Below are 16,786 nucleotides of genomic sequence, written 5' to 3' on the forward strand. Positions count from 1 at the left end.
GCTAGCGTGATCCGCGGGGGAATTTCCTCGCCGTCGGGTGTCCGAGATCGAATGCTGGAGGAAGTCCTCGGGAACCGCCGTGGAGATCGTCGGCACAGAGTCTAATCTATCCATGCCAGGGGGCCAGGGGTCCAGGGTCACGTCCATTCTTAGCGGTGACCTCCCTGGCGTTTTCGGCAACTTCCACCCGAAGGCATCGCTACTCGGGCGGTGAACTCTAGTTTGGCTGTCCCCTGGCGGGGGAGAGCCCGACGCACCGGCCCACGAGGGCGGAGGTGACTCTGAAACAACAACACTGCCCCATACGGGGTCTTCAGAGGACGCGTGGCCCCCCACCACAAGGCCTGACTCACCCGAAGCACTACCGGGCCCTTCGTTAGCCCTAGAGGGGCCCGCCCTTGGTTCTTCCCTCGCACTGGATTCCCTGGGAAGAACGCCTTGACTTCCTACAACACTGGAGGCTTCTTGCCCTCTCCTCTGCGAAGGAGACGGAGAAGCCGAGGCTTCGTCGGACCGATCACTGGCCGACGGTAACGAAGAAACGACACTAATCTTCCTGGGGGAACCCTTAGAAGATTTCTTCTTTTTGGTACCGTAGCGTACCCACTGGATATCATCCCAACTTACGCACTCTGGACACGTGTCCGCGGAGGAGCAAACTTTCCCCCTACACGTGGAACAAAGGGAGTGAGGGTCTACCTCTGGCTTTGAGAGGAAAGCCCCACACAACTTTCCGGCTCTAGGCGCAGGGCAACGGCGCACATGCTCCATCGTTCGCACACGAATGGCACAACACTAGTGAGCTATACGTACACTGGGGATATACACAGGGAGAACGCACTGTAACACTTGCGAATAACGCACTACGCAAAAACACAAGTCCCCACGCTGGAAACACGTGGAACACAAACGCGCCAAAGCATCGAGAGAGATGAGAGTGAGCTGTGTACTGCTCACGACCAAGGAACTTAATGGGGACGCTGATCCTGAGAAGCAGTGACCTGCCCTAATCCTGCCCTCAGGGCGCATTCTCTGGCGGCGGGGGTAAGCCTATGTAGAGCGGAGTAAGGGGGGTAACGGCGGGAAAAACCTTGGTCGAGATAGAGGGAATCACAAGTGACTCCAAGAAAGTAGTTCTCGGTAAGTATTTTGTGTTGGAACAAATAAAATTTAAACCTTGATGGCCTGCAAATTTCTCTTCTATAAGACTAGCAAAGGATAGTATCTCAAGAACATTTCTTAGTTTATCATCTATAAACATCATTTCTTTAGTAAACCAGCTAGCAGCGCCTATATTTAAAGAATTTTATATATTAGCAATAATGATGGGCTCAAGGTAGGAAACTAAATGACATTCTAGAGCATGATTTGACGACTGATTAGTCTTTGACAAATCAGAGCATCTTTTTGAAATCGAAGGCCTCAGTGCTAAATGAGAGATAAAGATACTACCTTTTTTCTGTATTTGAGATAACAATTTATCTATTTTATTTATAACAAAAGTTGAAAACAGGGGTAGGAGAAATAATCTTAAGGCAGCTGTCTCCAAACATTTGGAAGAATAAGAAGCATCAGAACTTGAGATTTATCCAGGTATTTTAGAGCAATAAGGTTACGTAAGAATTGAAACGGAGAAACTGTACCTCATTACATTATGGTTCTTTTTCTCACTTTATTTCATTCTGATCTTCCTGTTCTGAAGGAAGATATGAGACACTACTTAATGGTTTACACCTTTGATTACGTTTCAGCACATTTTTAAACAATGGAACTTATTTCGGAAGTAGAGCTACTAGCGTTTACATTTACCGCGATAGAGATGACCTGTGATGTGGTAGTGGCTGAGTATGCAAGTGAAAAAAAACACACTACCATCCAAAACATGAAGCAACCCAAAAACTTTAGCTGAGACTTGATCTGAAATATTTGGTCCTAGGGAAACCATACAATAAGCCTAGCTAATTTAAGATAGCCTTAGCTAACCCTCTACAATTGCCAGAGCTAACATTGACTATGAATTTGCACACATAAAAACTACTTTGAGGTAAATAAAATGCTATGAATTTTTCTTTGTTTTCTAAATGTATGTGTGAATAGAGCAGTTGATATATATTGCACTCATAGGTGGTTTGTGTAAGCTAATAAAGGTTAAGGGAACACAATGTTGCCTATTATAATGCATCCGCATTTTGCACATTTTTGCCACCTATCTGTTAAAAGTGGGTGTTAATACTTTCCAAAGGATAAATTTGTAAAGGAATTTGAGTAGAAGTAAAGTAATAAGGGGAAATGACGAAATATTATTAGCATGGATGAAAGAGAGGACAGTACTGATTTTAAATAAAACACTGTAATCAAAGATGTATTTTTCTTTCAAATTAAAGCAACATTACGATGTTGTAAATGTGCATTATTAAATATAAAATAAAAATATAAATATTGTACTGTACCATATTTACATAAAACACAATTGCTCATAAATGTATCATACACAACAAAATTATAAACATGAAGAAACAAATATTTCAAAATTTATGTGGGTGATAAAGTCGAAGGATTTGGAGCAAAAATGGTCACAGCATTTGGCAATGCCTTAATCTTCATAGGACGAACTTCAAAGCTTTCACTATCTATATTGAATTCCCTTTCTTCACCCTGAAACAATTACAAAATACAAAAAATGTTTATCTACAGGAGTCCAAGTGGATGGAATAAAATTTTCATACCTCCCTAATTCTACATAAATATTAAGAAATACTTCATCTACTAAAAATAAACTACAGTATGTATATTAGTATTATACAATACAAAGTGCAAGGCTTCACTAAGAGTACAAGTGAGACCAGTAGCTTATTAAAAGTACTTTAAATAGACCAATGAATATTTCATTAATAAATATACACTACTGGATGTACATACAGTATGTGCTTCTGTTAATAACTAACATGCATTGTAAACAGCAAAATACAAAAATCTAGTTATTTATTACTCACCTTCTTGTTTTTTGTTTCTCCTAGTGGTTGTATAGTGATTTCACCAACTGTAATTTCAGAGGTATAATTCTTAATTTTATTCCATTCTCTACTCCATCCTTCTTTGATGAAATCAAATGCTCCTATGTCAGGTGGACCTGTGGAAAAATGTAATGTTTCAAATTAGTGGACAAGGTTAAAATAATTAATGATAATTATCATTATGCCATATTTTCTTAGCAAATTGATGAACTATCATCTGGAAATGGAAATTATGAGTAAGTTTAGAATAAACATTACCCGATTTTTACCCGTTCTATTCTCAAACAATCTTTTACTTAATTATAAACATCTATCTATCTAATCCAATTAATGAAATATTTTTATTTACATTTATGTTAAAAAAGAAAATTCCCAACAGCTTAGCATCAAATACAAAATTTTTAAAAATAATTTGTATTAATCCTAACTATACAAACCTGAGTCTTTTAATAAGGGTATGACTTCAGCAAATCTGAAATCACCAATTAAACTTTTAGCAAGGTGACATAGTTGCCTGTTGGGTGGTGGGTAGGCCCCACCCACTCAACAGGAGGAGCAACCCTCACTTTGACCTAACCTAGGACTTGTGGGGTGGTTGATATAGGCAGTGTAACTCAAAGGACTTGCTTCTACATGTAATACAAACCATCACCCTTTAATGGGAGACATCCTATGGAGAGCAGAATTACCTATTGACCAATCTGGCTGGTTACTAACCCGGAAAATATCAATGCACTGAGTCTTAGAGAAGAGCAAAAGTGATGATTCCTCTCAAACTCCTATCAATCTGAGCATGAATATGTAGCAGATGATATGCTAGGTCTCTCTGGTAGCCAGTCATGGAAGAATCTATACCTGTAAGGACATGCCTTTGAATGTATGGTTATCAAGAGAAATGAGTGCATACATTTCAATTCATCCTCCCCTTCAGGTTGAGGGAAATACTTCAATACAAAACTTAACGGTAAATAAATGTTACTTGGTTGTGAGGCTTGCTTGCTTCCAGAGACCTATGGGTAAACTCATGTACTGTAGGTAGTAGGCAGCAAAGGTTAACTGCCGTATCAGACTTCTATCTTCTGGACTAGCGCCACTAGTAAGTCCAATATCCCTGACTTTATGCAGTCAAACTGGGATGGTCCTTCCGTTTTCTCTTTAGATCATCATGACTGAAGGTACACGAATCAGAAGAAGCAATGTTCTTGGATACCTTTATCCTTTTGGCATGGGGACTGCAAGGGTACCTGAGTTCTCTAAGCTTTGCCATTTACTCAAAGGACAGAGGACAGAGTTAGCCTGAACCCAGCTTGAAAATAAGAGTTGGAGGACTTGAAATGGAAGTTGTACCGGGTTACATTTTAGCTCTCGGACACAAAATCAAGATTAAGGGAGGGGAAGGCCTTACTCCATTTGAGAATGATTTGTGACATATGAAATGTCACGTGGTATATCAATAATGACACTAAGGCCGAGGCTTGTAAGTAGTTAAGGAGTTATATCTTATCTGATGTGCTATCAAGAGTTCAGCCATGTACACTCGAGAGACCAAAGACTCGAGCAACATCCTGAATGGGCTCAAGTTTCTGGTGGGGGAAGCCTCTTCGAAGCTGTTACTGAGCCCAGACTGATTCTCAGGAGAGGAAGGGTCCAAGCACTTCAGTATGAGATCTGGCTAAAGACTGAGTAACAGCCTTTTACCAGAGACTCGGAGAAGCTCCCTCTACAAAAGAAGATGTGGAGAACCGCAACCCATTGCAGAGAGGCTGCAACCATATAAGTGTCCCTTCTACCATGTTACAAGCAGAAGATCAGTAGTTCTACTTGTACCTTGAAGAAGAGCATCAGAAAATCAGGATACCACTAAGTATGTGGCACTTAGATGCCATCAGGATATCCTGAAACTGATATGCTCCACAGGCTGTTCGGTAATCAGAAAAACAGGTAAGTGGGTGGAAAGGCATAGGCATCCAGAAGTGAATGGTGTACAGTATTGGGAGTTCTTGATCAGCTAGATCCTACAATGGTGATTCCCTAAGCAGAAGAAGCCTTTCTGCCACACACAAAAAGTGTAATCTCATTGATCCTATTCCTTGTCCCTGGTGATAGAGAATGTCTGTTAGAACATTTCTCTTGTTTAGAAGGAAACTTGCATACAGCTTATAACATTGTAGGAAGCTGCTTTGGGTGATCCTGAAAGTGGTTTCCATGGCAGTAGACTCTAGGCCCGAGAATGAAGTACCACCATGCCTGAGTCTTCCGTTGTCAGCGCTTTAATTGCTGAATCATTTGACAGTGGTGATGGTGTCACCAAAGCATCTTGGGAATGTTCTGAGGCAAGAGAGAGACGATGGCGACTGCGAACATCCTGAGTAGTAGTGTTCGTGCTCGGTCTTGTACAGAGCTAGCATTGGTAGCAGGAACATGAGCTACTGTAAATTGTACTGAAAACCCTTCCCATGGGTTGGGTTTAGGTACAGTACTACTCCTACCAAACTACTGTATATAAAGGAATTGGTCGACCTCATGAAATCTATCTAAAATCCTCCCACAGAGGTTAGGAAATGTAATAAGGCTTACATATTTAGTAATTAAATTAATTAGGAAAATACAAGCACAGACATTATAAACTACTGTATACCCTTCACTAGTTAGAAGAATAGCATCAATAAAATTATGAACTCCACTCCTTACTTGCACTCACTAAGGTAAAAAGATTCTCAACTCAGTAATGTAACTTAGACTCATAAAAACAAAAAACAATATCATATACAGACAGTCCCCGACCAACAAACACAATGGGGATCGAGAGACCGTTCGTAGCTCAAATTGTTTGTAAATCGTTTCTGTACAAGCACCCTTAGGTTAAATTTTGGCCCAGAGTATGCATAGCTTTACTCAGATGCCTACGATTTTCAGAAGTCAACAAGACCTGTTGAGATACTACTGCTAGAGTTATTGGGTCCTTTTGACTGGCCAGACAGTGCTACATTGAATCCTTCTCTCCGGTTACGGTTAATTTCCCTTTGCCTACACATACACTGAATAGTCTGGCCTATTCTTTACATATTCTCCTCTGACCTCATACATCTGACAACACTGAGATTACCAAACAATTCTTCTATCAAGGGGTTAACCACTGCTGTGTAATTGTTCAGTGGCCACTTTCCTCTTGGTAAGGGTAGAAGAGACTCTTTAGCTATGGTAAGCAGCTCTTCTTGAAGGACACTCCAAAATTAAACCATTGTTCTCTAGTCTTGGGTAGTGCCATAGCCTTTGTACCATGGTCTTACACTGTCTTGGGTTAGAGTTCTCTTGCTTGAGGGTACACTCGGGCACACAATTCTGTCTTATTTCTCTTCCACTTGTTTTGTTAAAGTTTTTATAGTTTAAATAGAAAATATTTATTTCAATAGTGTTACTTTTCTTAGAATATTTTATTTTTCCTGTTTCCTTTCCTCACTGGGCTATTTTTCCTGTTGGGGCCCCCGGGCTTATAGCATCCTGCTTTTCCAGCTAGGGTTATAGCTTAGCAAGTAATAATAATAATAATAATAATAATAATCAATCCCCTTTCATATGAAATCGGGTTATTACAAATTATGACTTACTTAATTACAGTACCTTACATTACCGTATATGATAATACTGTATAAATACAGTGATACCTCTTGATACAAAAGTTTCTACATACAAAAAATTCAAGATACGAAACAAGATGCGAAGATTTTTTGCCTCATATTGCAAAAAAAATTTCATGATACAAAACAAGATACGGTAAGAGATCTGCCTGGCCGCCAAGAATAATTTAAAAATTTTTGCGCTGCCAAACTGTAAACTTGCCACCATCCTCCTGTGCTTCCATTGGTTATCTCCATACTCTGATGCTAGTTACTACCATAAGATCCTGCTCTCCTATTGGTCAGCATCTATCTCATCATGCATCTACATAATGGCATTCCTCGACCATTTCGTTTCGGCAGTGCTCTCATTCACAATGAATTTGAGTTGGTAATTTCACATTCGTGCTTTTGTTTACTGTACTGTATCATGTTGCGTTATTCAACTTGTACGTTATTAGCCATGGGTCCCAAGAATGTTGCTGATGTGTAGGGAAAGAAGAGGATGCTCTTTATGGAGACAAAGCGTAAGCTAATCAAGAAGTATGAGCCATCAAAGCAGCAACACCTTCTAAGGGCGTGACTTGTTTTCTCCAGCAAGGGAGCCACGTCCATGATGAGATGGAGAAACTGCTTCATTTTTGGATTAAGGACAAAGAAATCGCTGGAGATACAATTACCGAGACAACAATCTGCCAGAAGGTCAGCGCCATTTTTGGTCATGTCGTGAGTGCTCAGGCCGAAAACGACACAAGAGAAGGGACATCAAAGCAGGCACCCCCAGAGTTGAAGGCTTCACTCGTGTGGTTCGAAAAATTCAAGAGAAGGTCTGGCATTCATTCGGTGGTGCGGCAGGGGGAGGCTGCCAGCTCAGACACGAAAGTATCCAAAGCTTTGGTTAAGAGGTTTGATAAGTTGACTCTCCAAAGGCTACAGTCCCAAGCAACTTCCAGATCAATCTCAAACCAATTGCAGCATTCAGTACACTAAGTTATCCAGTTTGCTTCTACTCATATGTACACGACTTCACATCCTTAAGTGTTGTGAGATATTTATTTACTTTTTCTGTAAAAATTACAAATTTGGAAGTAATTTGTATTTTTCCTAATGATACAAACCTAAAGCTATTTAATAGGGATTATCTTTAGGCGAAGCTGGAAGACTAGCCATTAAGACTTTAATGCGAGGTAACAACCACCCAACGACTAGTTAGTAGGAAGATGGGGAGGGGTAACCGGGGGGTTGCTGGCTACCCACTCACTCATGCATCAGAGGTAATACACCACTTTTGATTGCAGGCAGGACTTACGGAGGACAAGTGATGGCGGGACAATTTGTATCAATAGCTACAGGTATATAGCGTTAGGAAAAATACAAATTACTTCCAAATTTGTCATTCGTTCCAATGCTAAACAAACCTTAAGCTATTTAATAGGGATGACTCACCTATTAGGAGGGTAGTAGTCCGTCCAGTGGCTTGGCCATTGACAAGGACTTTCACCTGTACAGTATTATACTGTAACTGGGAAAAAAACTTAAACACCTCGCTAAAAGGTAAAACATTATGTACTGTGCTAATAGTAGCCTGAACAACTGTGTGTGTGTGAAAAAGCTAGCAATGTGACTAAGTAAAAATATTACGAGTTTTAAAAATAGGAATTTTGAATCAAATATGAAAGTTTCCGAATACCCACTTCGCGGGGAGTATAGGGGACGTGTACAGGTATGAAATCTATACTAGGTTACCCAAAGGAAATGGTTATTACCAGGAGATAGGTGAGGCCAGCGTGCAAAGAACCCATGGTGCTGTTCCCCAAGAGAGGGTAAAGATGAAAGATCTCTTGCTTGAGGATACACTAGGGCACTCTGTTCTATCTAATTTCTCTTCCTCTTGTTTTGTTAAAATCTTTATATTTTATATAGGAAATATCTATTTTAATGCTGTTACTGTTCTTAAAATATTTCATTTTTCCTTGTTTCCTTTACTCACTGGACTATTTTCTCTGTTGGGGACCCTTGGCTTGTAGCATCCTGCTTTTCTAACTAAGGTTGTAGCTTAGCGAGCAATAATAATAATAAAAAGAGCCAGATATTCTTATTCATTCATCCCATACTAACCCCGTATATTTTTACTACCAATGCCCTCAACCATCCATTATTCGTCCATCAAGGAGCCTGAGGTATTTTTAAACCACTTGTTGTGGAGGCACCACAGGAACAATGGAAAATGTTTCCATGTTCCTGTGGGCCATGTCTTGCAGGTAGTGGGCTGTGAAGGTCATCTGATACTTCCACACACAAGCTTACAACACCTGCGCCACAGAGTAATTACGTTTAAAACACCAGGGATATGCCTGCGCCCCTGATGTCATGAGCTCTATGTCGATGAGCAAGAGGAGGGTCAGGATTCAATGCATGGTCGATGACCCTGTGAATCCAAGCCGAGATGGTATTCTTAATGACCCTCCTCTTAACCTTCCCTGTGCTGACAAAGAGTGCTGACACACGAGGACGAGCTTCTACGGTGCGTTTAAGGTAATATCTTAAACTCCTGAAGGGACAAAGTAATATATGATCTGGATCATCAGTTATGGAATGAAGACTCCCAATCAAAAAGGGGCAGAATCTAGGTTCCACAACTCCCAGATTTTGAGTCTTAGCAACAAACTTGGGGACGAAACCGAGTGTCACCTCACCCCCTCCCCTTGAATGGGCGACATCATAGAATAGATCATGATGTTCACTAACTCTCTTTGCCAAAGCTAAAGGGAGTAGGAAAACTGTCTCCAAAGTGAGGTGGCGATCTGATGCCTGGCGTAATGGTTTGTAGGGAGCACCCTTCGGGGATCGAAGGATGGGAACCACATTCCAAGGAGGAGGTCTAACTTCCGACTGGGAGCAAGTGATCTCATAGCTTCGTATAAGGAGAAAATTCCAACAAAAAGGATAAATCGACTCCTTTCAGTCTAAAGGCCATGCTTAAAGGCTAAGCAGTAGCCTTTCATTGCCAAGACCGAGAGGAGCTTTTCATCCCAAAGGTATAGAAGGAACTCCGCTACTACTGGAATATTGGCATCGAGGAGAGAGATGCCGCTTCCATGACACCAACCACGGAAGATGGTCCACTTAGCCTGGTAGACTGATGCAGAAGATCTTCAAAGATATCCAGACATCCTTTTCACAACTTGTGAAAAGCCTCTCTGTGAGAGGAGTTGCTGAATAGTCTCCAGGCGTGACGACGAAGAGAAGCTACTGCCTTGTGAAAGATGTTCGCTTGTGGTTGTCTGAGTAGATCTTATCGTGGAGGGAGTTCTCTCGAGAGCTCTATCAGGAGCTACAGAAGGTCCGGGAACCAGTCTGCATGATGCCATAGCCGAGCTAGGAGAGTTATAAATAGATTGTTGGATGCTCTGGTCTTGTACCTTCCCATCATACAAACGGGGGAAAGGTGTAAACGTTGATGTTGTCCCACCGTTGTTGGAATGTGTCTTGCCAGAGAGCCCAAGGGTCCAGGACTGGGGAGCAGTACAGCAAGAGCCTGAAGTCCAGGGACATCGCAAACAACTCCACACTTGGGGAACCCCACAAAGTCATGACTTTGCTGGCTATCAGATGATTCAAGACCTTTCGGAGCCCACTATCTCATTTGTCCTGTTAAGATTGTCTGCAGACACATTCCTCTTGGTCGGAATGAAACAAGTAGATAGGGACACCGAATGTTCTTCTATCAATCTAAACATCTCTACTGCTAGATGGCATAGGGGCTGTGAAAAGGTACCAGCTTGTTTGTTTATGTAAGCCACTACAGGTATACCTCGACTTGCGTCGTTTCGAGTTGACGTCGGTTGTCAAAAATAATACATGGAAAATGAAAATCCAGTTTTGAATAATTTTGTTTGACTTTCCACCTGTCTGCCACAAGTATCGAAGTCATAATATCACTAGAATACAGTTAAAAGAACACAAAACATGTTACTTTACTATAAATAAGAATTAAAGGATAAAAATCATATGAAAATACATATATTTAACGTAAATGTTCATATAAATAACATAAATCCTAGCGAACAAACTATGAAAACAGCTGTGACAGTTTTTATATTAATTAGCGGTCTTTAAGACCTTAACAGTGACGTTTTCTATGATAGTTCAACTATCAACTACAGTATTTATTGTACAATAAATAAGAATGAAAGTATATAAAATCATATGAAAATACATTTTTGTATGCTATTTTCTTCACGTCAAATGCAACTTAACAATCAACAATTACTTTTTCTTTGTTTATGGTTGTGATCAGCTGATCTCAAAACTCTTGCAAATAACAAAAACTATTTTTTTAGCTCATTCAATGTAAATTACATCAGCACCAATTTGTTGTAGAATACCATAGTTTTCATACGTTTCGTTTATAACTATTATCATTAGTTATCATATAAATACATTTTCTCTCTCTCTCTCTCTCTATCTCTCTCAGAAGTATACACATATTATTATTATTATCACTTGCTAAGCTACAACCCTAGATGGAAAAACAGGATGCTATAAGCCCGAGGGCTCCAACCTAGAGAATAGCCCAGGGAGGTAAGGAAATGAGGAACTACAAGAGAAGTAAAAAACAATAAAATAAAATATTTTAAGAACAGTAACAACATTAAAATAAATCTTTCATATATAAACTACAAAAACTTTAAAATAACAAGAGGAAGAGAAATAAGATACAATAATGTGCCCAAGTGAACCCTCAAGCAAGAAAACTCAAACCCAAAGACAGTGAAAGACCATGGTACAGAGGCTATGGCCCTATCCAAAACCAGAGAACAATGGTTTGATTTTGGAGAGTCCTCCTAGAAGAGCTTCTCACCATAGCTAAAGTCTCTCTTACCATAGCTAAAGTCTCTCTTCTACTCTTACCAATAGGAAAGTAGCCACTGAATAATTATATTGCAGTAGTTAATCCCTTGAGCAAAGAAGAATTGTTTAGTAATCTCAGTGTTGTAAGGTGTATGAGGACTGAGGAGAATTTGGAAAGAATATGACAGACTATTCGGTGTAAGTGTAGGCAAAAGGAAAATGAGCTGTAACCAGAGAGAAGGATCCAATAGAACAGATTTAACAGAAATATTTGTCTACTTAGAAAGTGTCAGGTAAATGCTACACATAATATAAAATTTTACTTTGCTTAAATCTATGTTCGATCGTAGCCAGAAATCAAACGCCATTCAATTTTATCAGCTGATCTGTGGCTTTAGCCGACATCATAACCTATACAGTACTGTATATATTGAAAGGTGTCTACAATAACCAGGGTGTTCGATGTTATCTGAACTTCGTTTAATAATTTTTGTACTTTTCTATTATCATACAAGATGTATTTTAACAAGAGCAATTACAAATTTTTTATCTAGGTTTTGTGTCAGCTCTTTTCAAGGTCACGACAGTATCACGATAATGCTCACATATAGTTAACAGAGTATTGTTGATATGATTTAGCTCGCTATCACATAATCCTCAAAAATAAAGAAGAACAATGTTCAACAAACTCTTTTCCAAGTTTCTTATTAAAATGCGCATTGAACAACGACGTCAACAGACGAATCAGCTGTTGTCACTGATGATCCACAGCCATCTACGTAAGCTATGCGATGTAAACAAAGATATTGAGTGTAAATACAGTAATGCCTCACAACAAGAAATTAATTCGTTCTGGAGTGGCTTTCATAAAGTGATTTTTTTGTGTTGTGAGTCACATTTCACATGCAAATTGCCTCATTCGTTCTGAACCCTATAAAACACCACATTAAATCTTATAATAAAGCTACAGTATAACAACAATGAAATACTGTACATCCAAATACATTTGAACCATTCAATATACCTAAACTAACTGTTAATACCTGTAAATTAAGTTGTAATTACAACATAATGTAATGATAAATGGAAAATAATATACAGTAATACATACGGCATAATACTGTACATATACAAAATATACAGTACCATATGTACTGTACTATTATAGTTAACCCTGTTATAGACTACAGCTACATTTTCTATTGTCTAAATCCATTTTCTTCAACTTTTTATTGGGTGATTTTTATTCTTGGCCTCGCTGGCAAATTTATTTTTTTTAAATGAAACATTTTTCGCAAAGTGAGTCATAAAAATATTCGCATCTAATTTTTCAGCTTGAAAATTTCGTAAGCAGAATCTTTCATGAAGAGAGGTATGACTGTATTGATAAATGTAACAACTAAGTTTATTTTATATTATCGCAAAGTAATTATAACAGCTTAGTTTGTTATTCAACCTATTTTATACTCTCTTAGAACACACCACATTCACAAATAAACACCCCGGGATGTACAGTAAACATGCTAAATTGTAAACATCTACATTTACAAGCATGGATCTACATTAATTCGTGAAACATTCTCTAATACTGAATGTCTGTGTTATCTCCAGTGAAGCCGGAGATTCGATGAAAAAGGGACCGTAATAATGAAACTGTGAAATCTTCATCGGTATCACATTGTTAACTCCGGTTCTGGACGTCTGCTTGATCTCTGTTTGTACCGGAGATCCGGTAGCAAAGGCCCGTCACTGTGATATCGTGACCGTCCCCGGTACGATAACATTAACCTCAATGAATGTTTGTGTTATCTCCAGCGAAGCCGGACATTCGATGAAAAAAGTTCTGGACGTCTGCTTGATCTCTGTTTGTACCGGAGATCCGGTAGCAAAGGCCCGTCATCGTAATATCGTGACCGTCTCCGGTACGATAACATTAACCTCAATGAATGTGTTATCTCCAGTGAAGCCGGAGATACGATGAAAAAGGGGGCCGTAACGGTGTAATTATGATCAAACATGACAAAGGTTCGTGTGTAAAAGGCTTCAGCCGGAGTCCGAGTGCCGGATTTCACCGTTGCACTCCAAAAATCTGCTCCGGTACGATAACTAGTTCTCACCCAATGAGTATCCATTATAGCGGAGCATAACTCAAGGCGGAGCTAAGGGTGTCGGTATAAAACGACCCCAATTAATGACTCATACACTAACGTACATATTAATAGTGTTAGCTATATTAACAGTAACCACATCAATAAAAACGTTTATAATATTAAACGTACTATCATCAACTCTGATACTAAGAGGAGGCCTGAATAACTCGTGATCGTATAAAAACGGAGAACGGGAAATTCACCTCTCTTCCTCGAGCTAACAAAGAAAACGAGAGAAGGGATAACTCATATCTGTAGAACAGGGAACGAGCACTCTCTGTTTTCGCTCTCAAGGTTACATAATAAAAAACTAACATCACACAATAAAATAAGAAAATTAATATAATTGATTGCTTTTTCTTAGTAATTGTAATAACCAAGAACGAAGAATAACGACAACGTAACAAATAAACAAGGATATAGTCTAAATCGAAGCCTCTGAGGCGAGTACAAACTGACAGACTAAATCGCTAAACTTTAATTCGCTATACTTTAAACCGCTATTTAAATCGCTATTCTTCGTAGGTCCAAATTGGACTTGCAAGTAAATAAATACCATAGTAAAAACTAATAATAATTAATGATAACACAAAAAGGCCATAAAACGTATGTGATATAACCTAGAAGACAGAGTACCAGATGGGCAAAAATAACTAGAAAATTTATCAAAGCGAACATAACCCAAAATGGCTGCCGATACCTCGGCAGGACAATCGCTTCCAAAACTAAAAACCACCATATTGGAAACAGAACAAATGCCCGGTACTGCCAAAAGCTGCCAAAACAAACTATGGTACTTAACATTGGTAAGGGTGAAGTAGCAATGTCAGTCATGTTGAAATAACGAGAAACTCTTCGAAAAAACACTGTGCCCAAAAAACTCAACTTGTTTGCAAGTCCAAAATCAGAAGGATGACCTGGTGAGCGCGAGTGGTAGGTGTCGGTAGGGTAACCCAACTGTATTCTCTAGGGCCTGTCACGGCCCTCCCCCTTTGATGAAGGGATTATCTAAATGGAAGACAGCCTGTGAATAGTGTTTTACAAACGCCCTTGTTAGATATACGACACCAACAAGGTGCTCGCGCGAGGGTTGTAACCTCTGCATTCCATGCTTTTAATTTTCTCTGGTATATTTGGAAGATTTATATCAGAAAAAGTACAAAGAAGGACTTTTCACCGGCCGTCACAGGTCTCTCCCCAGAAATAGATTTTTCCCTCGTCAAAATCCCTTTTTTGCTAAATTAAAATCTAAAATTTATTTGTCTGTAAGCTTAAATAGATTCTTATAAACCATTTATTATTCAAATTGCATTTACAAATAAAATACAGAACTGGGAATGGTTATTTAAGGTTTAGCCTAGTGTCAAGTAAACTTAGAGACAAGTACATTCGACTTACTTGTTTTTCAACTTAGTCGCCTCTCCTGGAACCAATTACCAAAGTAAGGTACATGTACTGTGGTGTTGTTGCTCCTCAGCACCAGAGGAAGAGGAGAAGGAAAAGGACTTCTCCAATAGAATCCTAAGTGTAGGAGCTACTCCAGACCATTGCCTGGGTGGAATTTGCGCTGGCTGGGATGTGCCTACCATCAGTAGCTTGACAGCCTTAATGAGGTTGTCAAACCAAGATGGCTGTTCACCAAATGATGACAGGGGAGGCTTGGAGGTGGAGAGTGCTTTCTTGCAGGGTGTCACTTCAGAACCTGAAACTGAGAAGATGGAATGGGAACAGACATCTGGAAATCTTCCTTCGTGACCTTCCTCAGACACTCCGAAGAGATAGGCATGCCAGCGTACTTATTTGGAGGCTCTTTGAAGCTTTCTAGAAATGAAATAGGCCTCCCACTTGCTGCTACAGAAGTCAAGGCCTCTTTAGGAAACTCCTTGCTTGTGAAAGCTCTTGAAAAGTTCACAGGTGCACGAGATATGTGCACGGGAACATTCAAATGAGCAAGAGATGGAGAACGAGAAGAAGGCTGGGAAGGCCTTGGAGACCTTGGACGAGCTGGAAATCGACAATAACGTGCTGGAGACCTGTGAGCAGGTGACCAGAGAGCAGGCGAACGGCAAGAAGGCGAGCAACATGTTGGCGAGCACTGCGCTGAAGATCATCTAGTTGACGAGCGATGTGATGACGAGCAACGCATTGGTGAGAGTTATGTAGGAGAGCATCACGATGGCGAGCACTGCGACAGCGAGCAAAGCATCGTAGGAGATCGACAAGTTGGCGATCAACTCGCTGGAGTGTCGCGTCAGAGAGTGATGAAGGGTAGTGGCAGTGCGACGAGATGGAAAGTGACGAGTTTGTGTTGCATAGGCGATCAGCGAGCAGGGGAGAAATGAGCTGGCGATAAGCCAGTAGGGGAGAGATGACGAGCTAGTGATCAACGAGCTAGTGATCAACGAGCAGGAGAGCGTCACGTTAGTGACCTGCGAAGGCGAACTTCATCGAGATGGCGAGATATGTGCTGGAGAACGCTGGGTAGGAGAGTGTCGTCTTGTGGGAGATCGTCTGTGAGAACAAGATGGCGAATGACATGTTGGAAGATCTCGTCCTGACAAATGACGAACGTACAGCAGGAGAAGGACACTCCATCACAGCAGGAGAACGACGGTCAGCAAAGCATTGACCACGAACTGGAGAGTGACGAGCACAAGTCGGAGAGTGACGATCACGAGCAAGAGAATAACGAGAAGATTGCCAATCTCGTGAAATGGAGCGCTGCTTGAAAGAGGATGAACGTAGAGGATAACGGTCCCTGGAAGATGAAGAGGTCTGAGGTGGAACACAGAGAATAGGGATCGGTCTCAACCGAGGACAAGCAGGTGCCGCAAGTGCGCCCTTCAGGCCCTGGACAAGTGCGCATGAGGAGCATCAAGAAGTACAATCACACCTGAAAAAGAGAAGGAATTGAAAAACAATAGTCTGTAAGGCCAAGTCTTTTGTGGGAGCAGAGAGCGGACACGTCCATTCTCTCCAAAGCCAAAAGAAAGTGGTGTAATCCCACTGATGTGTGAGTGAATGAGGAAGCCAGCAACCTAGCCTTCCAGCTTCGCCAAAAAATTATCACTATTAAATAGCGTAAGGTTTGTTTGGTGTTGGAACAATTATGAATTGCTTTCAAGCCCTACATTGCTGCCCAAAGGTCATG

General features: G+C 40.4%; 1 protein-coding gene across 1 annotated transcript in view; it reads right to left on the reverse strand.

The window, feature by feature from the left end:
* Positions 1-2,353: 2,353 nt before the first annotated feature.
* LOC137621201 (acylglycerol kinase, mitochondrial-like) overlaps positions 2,354-16,786 on the reverse strand; it is an 85,266-nt gene continuing 70,833 nt past the window's right edge. The window contains exons 7-8 of the mRNA XM_068351609.1: positions 2,994-3,130; positions 2,354-2,655 (exon numbers count right to left, since the gene is read on the reverse strand). Of these exons, the coding sequence (XP_068207710.1) occupies positions 2,533-2,655; positions 2,994-3,130 (260 nt within the window). The 3' untranslated portion in view covers positions 2,354-2,532. The remainder of the gene's footprint in view (positions 2,656-2,993; positions 3,131-16,786) is intronic.

The sequence above is a fragment of the Palaemon carinicauda genome, chromosome 27, assembly GCF_036898095.1.
Source record: "Palaemon carinicauda isolate YSFRI2023 chromosome 27, ASM3689809v2, whole genome shotgun sequence".
NCBI lineage: Eukaryota > Metazoa > Arthropoda > Malacostraca > Decapoda > Palaemonidae > Palaemon > Palaemon carinicauda.